The following is a 9,996-nucleotide window of genomic DNA, read 5'->3' on the forward strand; positions in this document are numbered from 1 at the left end:
GCACGCAAGGGAATCCATTAACCTTACTCTCCTGGGCCCCAAGTGGCTAACATCTCTTTTTATGCTCCAAGAGCAGATTTAATCACTCTTGCATTAGCAGCTACACTCAGATCAACATTTTAGCTTTAAATGGCTCAAATTCAGTCTCAGATCTGCACATTATTAATATTGCAACAAACAGACTGACATAAATTCATCCCAGCTCTGGACATTGCTATCACTCGCTGCATGTCTGTTTAACAGTGACTTTATCCTCCTTTGGTATAGCTTTCCCCTTGTGTTTTCCTCCCAGACACCTTCTATTAAAACCAACATCATAAAGTTTGACCAAGTGTGAGAGAGGAGGGAGAGAAGCGAGCTGAGCTATCAGCAGGAAACAGTGCCCTTTTAAAGCTCTTCTATTGCACCGGCAGCCAAACGGCACTTTCCCATCCCTGGAAGGTCTCCCTTAGGCTACAACCAAGACCTGGACCAGCAAGTTTCAGCTCAAAGGGAAAGTAATGACTATCAGAAAAGGAGTGCACACGCAGCCTGCTTTTAGCTGCTCATGCAAATGAAACACGAAGACAGCTCCCTGCTGCCAGCTCCTATTGCCCTTCACAGGGGAGAGCTACACAGTTACAGGCAAGCACATCCTTCTCTTGCTTCCCCAGGCTGAGGAGCTCCAGAAACAGAGTGGTCCTTGCAGCCCAGGCCAGTAAACACACAACTGGCCCATAGCATCCCCTGGGAGTTAGAGGAAGTGACCAGCAGGTCAGTGAGTGACCAGCTGGGTTTCATGACCTTTTAAAAAAGCTGTTCTTCATGACACCTGGGCTGAGATTGAGCCCAGGTGCACTAGTCGGCTCCTGGTTTATTCACCCCTTCGCCTTCTTCCCCTTGCCCTGGGGAAACTGCTTTCCTGCTTTTTTATTTGCTTGGGCAGGTGAATTCTCCAACCAGAAAGTCCCCAGGCCTGTGCTTGCTCCTACACAGCGGGGTGAAACACTCACCAGCACCCACCAGGCACAGCTCCTCTTCCCCACACGCCCCTGCTGCATCCCAAGCCCTGTGTGAAAGCATGTTTTAACCACCCACAGGTTTCAGCACGAAGAAACCAGGCCAGACAGGATTAGCCAAAAGCAAAGCCAAAGCAGCTACCCACTATAGATGTGGGACCATGTTGGCACGGGCAGGATGAATACATTGCAGCAAACTGAGAGGCAAAGGAGCCTTATTATGAAATGTAGGGTTCGGCTGGCTTCTTGACCTAACACCTGCAAACACAAACCCACTGCTGGCTTGTCAGAGAGACCAAGTCTGTCAATTTGTATTTGAAAGAGTGATTTTATAGAGAAAACCTGACATTTTACATCCTCCCTCTTATTCCTCTGTATGTTAATAAAACATGTTGGTGTTTGAAAGAAAAATCTCCGGGTGTTTCTTATTAAGCAGCAGGGGGTCTGCAAAGTCTGCTAAATACTTAATTGAGTGTCAGCAGGTTCCTTTGGTAACTGCAGACCTCCACTGAAGAGACAAGCGGTGTCGCCCCTGTGCAGAGCAATCCAGAAAGGTTCAGAATCCTATACCCAGCACGGAGCAGAAAAACCCTTGCAATTTCATGCCACATTACACTCAACAAAAGGCCTTCACTTGACTAGCTGCCAGCAGATTTGAACAAGGGCAGGGTTTCAGTGTTGTGCCCTTTAAACCTGCTCACGAGGAGTGGTCTGGGCTTGCCTTTGTCTGCATTCTTCAGGGGGTTAAAGAAGGCAAGTGGTTTTTTACTCATCTCACCCTCCAAATAAGCAGAGTATCATTTTATAATGATCTGTTTAAAAAGGAAGTCTGGCTGTATCTGTTGAAGCCTACTACAGTGGTGCCAGTAACAGAAAGATTTAAATTGGGAGAGGGTGCTGTCTCTCTAAAAGCTTGATTTTACACAGCACTGAACCCCTTTGCTCCCTGCGGACTCTGGGGCAGGCTAATTCTGTGCACCAGACAACCTGCAAACTCTGTGATCTGAAAATTCCAGGCAGGAAAAGGCAATGACACTTGGAGAAGGAAAGAAGTAAGATGGAAGAGTGAAAGAGCTGCTTTCTAGCTGTCATTTTCCATACTCGTGTTGAGCTGAACACAGTGTCACCTCTGTGGCAAACTTCATAAACTTTATTATTAGACAAAATACAGGTTTGCATCAAAGCGGTCATTAAAAAAATCAAACAAAAATGCTTGACACGGGGAATTCAACACACAGACGTTACACACATCCATGGGGACTGCCATCCCCAAATGCTACTGCATCTCTTCCTCCCTCTGGGCCCTGTATTCCTTCATGCTCCTCTGCAAACAACAGCAAAGGACAAATGTTAACAGCAGATACCTGAGTGACTCATATACCACAGTGCCACCACCCTGGTCTGTGCTAAGACTTCTCTGTCCAGTGCCTGGAAATGCTAAGGGACCTGAGAAGCTCTGAGAGAGCTCCAGGTACTTTCAGAAGCGACTGAGCTTTACAGTCACTCCAAGGGAAAGGAAGCCAGGCCATGCCACAGGTCAGGCAAAGAACATCTGAAAAAACGATCAAGTTTTTCATGTCAAAAGTGCATACAACACAGGTCTCAGACCATTCCTCTCCCCTCTGAGACCAAGAGACAGAAAAGGCCCCTGAGCTCTTCAGGCAATAGTCTCACCTCAAAGGTGTTGAGCACATGTTGGCAAACACCCATCAGGTCGTTCAGCCCTTTCCGGAACGGCTCAACAGCAGGAAGGCCCCCTTCAGGAAAGAAGATGTGTTAGTGACTTCCAAAGGGGTTGGTGGCCCTCTCCCTTGCCACTCTGAGGCAGCGTGGCTGTTACCACCATGCCCAAGGGCAGTCCCCACGATGGGAAGAGGCTCTTACACCAGGCATGTGCCCACACACTTCCCTCCTACTAGCCCACCATCAGCAGCCTGAGAACCGAGCTCAGTGTGGTGTCCAGGCTATGGCACAGGAACAGCAGACGCTTACCCTGCAGTTAGTCCCATGGGCAAGGGGCTCCCTTGGTGAGGCGAACAGCCTGAGCACTAATTATTTTTAGGAAATTAAAGAGTCAGCAAGTACATACTAGATACTTGCTTCCAGGAAGTGGCTTGTACGTATCTGATGCTCAAGGGAACAGCCCCATGAGGAAGGAATGAAATAACACCATCTGTTTAGGCAGCAGACAAAGCTGTGGAGCTTGCAGGGCCTGGATGGAGGGCAGTGGACTGAGCTGAAGGGGTTGGTGTGCTGGGAGGAGTGAGTGACTGCAAGAGGCTCAGAGTTGTCAGTACTATCTATCAGGGAGCAAAGTCCTCTTTGGGAGGCAAGTCAAAAGACAGCACAGACTGATGAGGCTTTTCAAAAGAGCTTCGGGTCATAGCCTGATGATCAAAGCTGCAAGACAGCTGAGGAGAAGCACAAACAAATTATCTCATTGCGGCTATATACCTCAGCACAGTTTAGCTTTGCTTTCTGATCCCCATGCTGATTTAGGGGCAGATGGAGCACCCATCACCTGTGACAGTGAGTAGATCTACTCTACCCCAGTACTACAGTTCGGTGCCTGCTGCCAGCCAATCCAGATAACTGGGACCAGGCAAGGCTGTGGGCTCCTCAGGCCTCAGCCCTACAGTTGGGAAACAGAAGAGCTGTAGTATAATGGCTCAGAGCAGCCTCTCTGGCTAAGCAACAGGGCAGAGCAGTTGCAGGTGGCTAGCAGAGAAGAGGGAGAAAAGTGCTTTTCTTTATTTAAATGACTCATGGTGGAAACCTGACATGAGCAGGGGGAATTCCACAACAGAAAGGCCCTGGACAGAAGGGAAATGCGCACACCCATACCTCTGGTCTGGATCCGGAAGTTGATCTTGCTTTCAGAGGGATGCGTGATGCAGTAGCCACAGAACTCCACATCAGGGCTGCAGGAGGGGAGAAAGGAGAAGAGAGCAGTGAAAGCCAGGCCAATCCAGAGCAAATCTCAGGAAGGTCAGAGGCTCAGGCCACCCCAGACCTGCTGGGGCTCAGGATGTTTCTAAAATCACTGAGGATCTTATGGGAGGGATATACTGAAGGGAAACTACCTGTGCAACCTTATTCACATGCCCCCATTTGAGCTGGAGCTTTGCAGCAGAAGGAGATGGCTGGCATGATCATAGGCACCATCCTGGCACCACCAGCAGTCCACTGACAGGCCTGCAGAGTTCTAACAGGGGATCCTGGATGCTTGGAAACCTCACTGTACATAAACCTGTTGCAGTTCTGCTGAGCAAAAGAGGCTGACAGGTCTAGGGCACTGCAAGGATTTACTGAGATGGTTTGCAGGCTGCACGGCATCTGCCTTCATAAGCTGAGGTGGCTGGCAGAACATTTGTGCACCCAGTAGAAAGAACAGACCCTTGCAGGAAGCGTGCTGTTTTTCTTGTCATGGTGATTTATCAGAGGGATTCACATGACATTTGCAATGCAACTGTCATTTGAAATGATGCACTGAACTTCCTGCTGTAATTCTTCTGAGGCTTACCAGTAGATTTTCACAAACCCTCAGTGCTGCCCAGTTCTATAAAATCAGGCAACCAGGGTGAACCTATTTGTATATTTTGATGGAGACAGCAGGATTATTAATTCCCAGCATCAATTCCTGCATCTCCTTGCAAGTATTAAAGATGATCAGTTTGCTTAATATTGGCTGTTCCTACCCCCTTTTCTGACAGCACTTGTCCCAGAAGGAGACATAGATACTGTCTGACCACATGTACTTACATGGAGTTGTGCATCATTTTAACCAGGGCCAAGTAAGACATTCAGAAATCCTTCACATGTCAGACATTAAATTTCCTCCATAACCATCAAGAAGCAGTGAGGGCTGGCTGTTCCCTAAGTGATGGGTAGCTGGGAGCCATGAATAGCAAGACAGCAGACAGGACAGAGGCCTCATGAGCTAGCCCTGTCCCACAGCACCCAAATGAGGGAGTAGGATGGGTGCAAAGGTGGTAACCAGGGTCAGCCAAGGGTCCAGATCATCAGGCAGGTTTGTGGGATGAAGCATGTCCAAGGTCAGGCCAGGAAGTCAATCTGCAGGTCAGGTGAGGGCAATGAGGGTCAGACACTACCTAGTGATCACCAAGCAGATGTATGATGATGAGGAAGGGCTGAAGTCAGGTCAGGAAGTCAGTCCATGGGTCAGTATCCAGGTGAATGGAGTCCACAGTCCAGTAGAGGCTGAGCTGGAGACTCATACTCCTACAACATAGCTCAGGAAGGACTATAAGCCCTGAGCTGAGTTTAAATGGGGCTCCGGGGCCCATGGGCAGGGTGTGGGTGGAGGCCCCAGGTGTGGCTGATCAGGCCCATTAAGGCCTATTAGTGCTCTCAGGGTCCTGACACTACCAGCACATGGAAAAATTTAATCCTGTGAAGAGAGTTGGTAGGCAAGGAGCCTTTGACACCATGTCTGATATACTCTGTGTACATAGAGGTAGTTTCTGATCATTTGCTTTCTTCTAGCAACAGCTGAGGTGCAGGTCAGTAAGGAGAAGGACAGAGCAGGAGACAGAGGTACTGTCAGCAAAGCCAGGCACCATGGAGGCTCCACTTACTTCTTCATGACCATATATCGGAGAGAGTTGCCGAGTGTGTGGTCCTCATCATGCAACACAAACGTGACGCAGTTTCCATCTGTCCCATCTGCCTGGACCTGCCACAAATGGGGAAAGAGGAGATGCTGTAAGACTCTCTGAGGTAATGAACACCAGCCGTAGGGTAAAGAACAAGCTATTGTGCTTGGCCTCACCAGAGTAACTGGGAGGGCTTGTAGATCTGGCTGGGCCATGTCTGTGGCTCATGCCTTGGGGGCTGCAGTCTGACCAAGAGCACCTTCACAGCAGAGGGAAAGTTGCAAAACTACAGACCTCAGAGAAACCTCTCCCTGGTTATCAAAGTGCCTGTGCATCCTTCCTCTTCACAGGAGAGAAGAGGAGCCCAAAGAAAGCTGTGGCTTCAGGAGCCATGGTGGAAAGAAGCTGGGAGTAACTGTTCAGGTTGGTGTGATCCCAGGTCCCACCACCAGCCTGTGGCTAGACAGGAATGAGAGGGACAGTCAAAAAATCCCCAGGGAGGAATGCTGCCTGTCAGCAGGGAAATCTTATCTCAGCTTGAAAACAAAAGTAGTTGTAAACCCAAATTAACATGCTTAGGATGAGGCTGGGGAGCCCACCAGCAAGCCTCAGGCTGCTGAGCCCCACACGTAATGAACCCCCCAATGCCAGCAGCCAGCCCCTAATCTTCCTGCTGCTTTTAGCTCAGGTGCCTGAAAACAGATTTACCAGCTAAGGCTTCCTGAGAAGACTGGTTTGGGATCCCCTCCAAAACCAACAAGACCCCTAATTAATTGCTTTGCTGTCAGAGAGCTGCTGAGCCTCTGACCTTTCCCCAGGCTCAGCGTAGCCACTGTGGAGCCTGACATGCTCAGACAGCCCCCAACCGCTTCCTCTCTCAGCAGCAGAGAGAGGTTTCAAGGTTAAGTGCTAAGTGCAGAGCCAGCCTAAGACGAGCACTGATCTCTTCACATCCTGCCCGTGGCCAAATCCTCAACTGCTCCAGGGATTTTATGACCCCTCACATTTCTCCTCAGGTACTAATACCCCCTAGCAGTCCCGTTCCTCCTTCTGCAGGTACAGCCACCATGGGGAATTGACTCAGCAGTTGAGAAGGGAAACACGGACTGATTTCCATGGAGGAAGAGATCACCCAGACCTGCAGTGCAATTCAAGGGCAGGCTCCCTGCACACCAGCTATTGCAGAAGGGTAGGTGCAATGCAGCAACATCACATCAGCAAAGGGGATGTTGGACTGATAGCGTCTCCCTCACCTCCCAGCATCTCGCAATCCATAACCAAAGCAGTAAGTCTTGCTAGTGATTAAAATAAGGCAGTGAGTGTCAAAAAAAACTTCCCTTGGTGCGGAATGAAAACGTGTAAGTGATTTGACACAGGTCACTTGGGCAGCTAGTGGCACAGGTGAGACACCCTGCCTGCTCTCCTGCTTGCTAGACCCAGCGCCCTCATCCATCTTCCCAGAAGCAGCTACTGGTCTCAGTCTCTCCTATGTGAGGCCTTGCAAAGAAGTATTTATTAAAATTACTAGCACCAGTTTTACTCAAGAGCTTGTTTTTTCCAAAGACTACAGGTTCAAACAAGAGCAAACTAACTCAGGAGGCACCTGTGGGACAGGACAGGTCGCCTGACCCCCAGTTTGCTCCCTACATCCAGTCACAAGGTTAGAAGTGTGCCCAGGTGCCAATCTTCAGGCTCCTGCCCAGAGCTGAAGGAACATGTGGGTATAGGAAGGAAGGGACAGGATGCATCTCTGGCATGGTGGCTCGGCCTGCTTGTGGGGTTGCAGCAAGTGCCTCAGAGATGCAACCCAATGAATTTAAGCTGTCCCTGCCTCCTTAGCACAGCATAAATACCTAGTGCATTGATCTGGCAGGTGAAAGCCAGAGCATAGCTCTTTCACACAGCCATAAGGAACACATTGTGCTGAACCTGTCTGTTTCACAGAGACTCAATCTCTCTCTCCTCTTCCCTGTAGAGAGTCCTCAGATACAATTCTGGATCTCAGCAGGACCACAAGTTTCATTGCTTCTCATCGAGCTGTTGGCCCACCTAGTCAGGTATCTCGCCTCTGGCACAGACGCTGTCTGATGCTTCTGAGGAAACCTGACACATTCCCCTGAAGGACAGATTCCTCCCTGGTACCTCCAGCAATTGAGTCTGTGCCCTGAGGCAGAAGGCTGAGATTTCTCAGGGTGTTTCTGAGTCTTACCTAAGAGGTGTCCAGGTATCAAACTATTCATTGCAAAAAAACTTGTTCTCCTGTAAGCCAACTTGTAAAAACAACCCGGATGTCCTGGAGTAGGGAATTCTGCTCATCTGGAGTTTTTCTTCTTTTGTTACACACAGATTTGCTAGTCTCTTTACCAAATTGTCCTTGCTCTTGCATTATGGTAGAGGCAGAAGGAAAAGCTGATGAGATCTCGAGGCAGCTTTAGGATTGATCAAATTCACTTGAGCCCCTCAGAGACAACAGAGACGGAAAAGCCTGCACCTCCCCCAAGACGATCCAGGGTACACCCTCCCAGCAAGGTCAGGATACAGCCCCTGCGACCCAGCCACCCACGCATTGGACACCCTCCTCCTCTACTGGCTATGCAAGCCTAAGAGCTGCAATCTCACGTCATGCAGAAGCTCTCCTGCTTGGAGGGGCTGTGATTTATGATGATGAATTATTTAATGTTGTATTTGGTGCCTAGGTAGTGCTGTGGCGGATACATTAGCACAGCGCTGAGATAGATGGGATCAACTAGACATGAAGTGGGTGGGGAACAGTCCTACAACTCACCTGTTCCTACACTCACTGCAGTTTATACATAATTTGTCTTTTATGTCAGAATATATAGTCGTTCGTTGGTCTTTGTGAGCCAGTATCGCTTTCTACGTGTCCTCCAGTTTTCTGTATGGTACTGCATTCCTCATGGGGGAATCTGCTGGTTTGCTGCCAAGGGCCTCTCTAGTAACTGCAGCCCTTCAAGGATCAATTTCATTCATCACATCAGACTTGCAGGATTAGGATTGGGCTTCCTGGTGCAATTGTGACTTTCAACCTGTGGCCTGTGCAATTAGGGAGAAGAATATGGCTCTACAGAGCCTGAAAAATGTAACTAGAAGAAGCCAGACTATTGCTAAGAGGCTCCAGGGTCTGCTGCACCATTAGGAAAAGTTTAGGGGCTGTAGATTGAGAGACTATGGCAAACCGTTGCATTAAGCCTCCCCCAAGGGCAGGTTTTAAAAGCAGGCAACTTACAGGGCCCTCTTGTTTCTCCCGTATGGCTGTCCTGGTGCTCAGCTCTCCCCATTTCCTGCTGACAGACAGACAGACAGGCACACAGGGCATCCGATGATCCTGTGTCAGCTCCCCCTGTGACTTGATGTAACTGCCAGCTGGGAGCCTGCAACCCTGTTAAGAGTGAAGTGCAGTGCCACCTAGTGCCTTCTGCTGCCTGCAATGGGTACTGGAGATGGAAAGAGGGTCCATAACTCATGCCGCAGGGCTCAGCAACCTGAAATGGGTGCAAGAGAGGAGACGAGGCACGCTGCAGGGCCTACAGCTAATAGGCAAAGCCACCCAAGGCCTGACCTTATGCAGTGCTGAGCAATTCATCTTTAAAGAGCAAGGCTTGTTTTAGAAAAGGTTAGCCCTAAGTAGTTTTAGAGTAGGTTAGTCCCGACCTCTAGCTGCTTCTGTTCCCTACAGGACAGCCTCAAACACCTGAACTTCAAGAAATTAAACTGAAAGGCATATTCCTCTCTGTCCCTCCTATTTCAGGTAACGCTCCTCACTTTTCTCAGCTCCTTTCTCCTTCTGCTGTTCACAGATGCTGTAACAGAGGCAGCCGCTCCATGCCAGGTAAAACCACACGGGTTTAGGGGTTGAAAAAAGCCGGGTAAGGCAGGTCGGGTCTCTGAGGGGTGACACCTTTGGAGGGTTTGGAGCGGGATGCGAGAGGAAAGGCCATAAGGCAGGCAGGCCGCAGCATGGGACCCGTTTGCAAAGGGATCTTTGCCGTTTCCCGCTGCCGGGACGAAACACAGCCCGGGGATGAGGGCAGACCCGCGGAAGCGGTTTTCCCTTGGATCTATCCTCCCTGTCACGATTTATCCCGACGCCAACCCCGCAACACCCCCTCCTCAGCGGGACCCCTTACTGAGGGGCTCCCGCCGCTGAGCCAGGCCCTGGAAAATACCGGGGAGGCCCCGGTTACCGCTGCCAGAGGAAAGCAGGGCCGACCCTTGCCCCGTCCATCCCCTCCCCGCCTCAGCCGGGCGGCCGCACTCACTCACCGTCTCCAGCGCGGCCTTCCTCTCGCCCTCCTCCGCCATGGCCGCCCGGACTACAACTCCCAGCATCCACCGCGCGGCGCCGGGAGAGAGGTGGGGCG

The 9,996-nt window shown here is 50.3% G+C and overlaps 1 protein-coding gene across 1 annotated transcript; it reads right to left on the reverse strand.

Moving 5' to 3' along the window:
* Nucleotides 1-2,126: 2,126 nt before the first annotated feature.
* On the reverse strand, nucleotides 2,127-9,988 carry LOC142043213 (DNA-directed RNA polymerases I and III subunit RPAC2-like). The gene is made up of 5 exons (XM_075054108.1): nucleotides 9,899-9,988; nucleotides 5,597-5,694; nucleotides 3,843-3,919; nucleotides 2,673-2,755; nucleotides 2,127-2,322 (listed from the first exon to the last, which is right to left on the reverse strand). The coding sequence occupies exons 1-5, from the start codon at nucleotides 9,962-9,964 to the stop codon at nucleotides 2,275-2,277; spliced, it is 372 nt and encodes a 123-aa protein (XP_074910209.1). The 5' UTR covers nucleotides 9,965-9,988; the 3' UTR covers nucleotides 2,127-2,274.
* Nucleotides 9,989-9,996: the final 8 nt, after the last annotated feature.

This window comes from Buteo buteo, chromosome 22 (genome assembly GCF_964188355.1).
Source record: "Buteo buteo chromosome 22, bButBut1.hap1.1, whole genome shotgun sequence".
Taxonomy (NCBI): domain Eukaryota; kingdom Metazoa; phylum Chordata; class Aves; order Accipitriformes; family Accipitridae; genus Buteo; species Buteo buteo.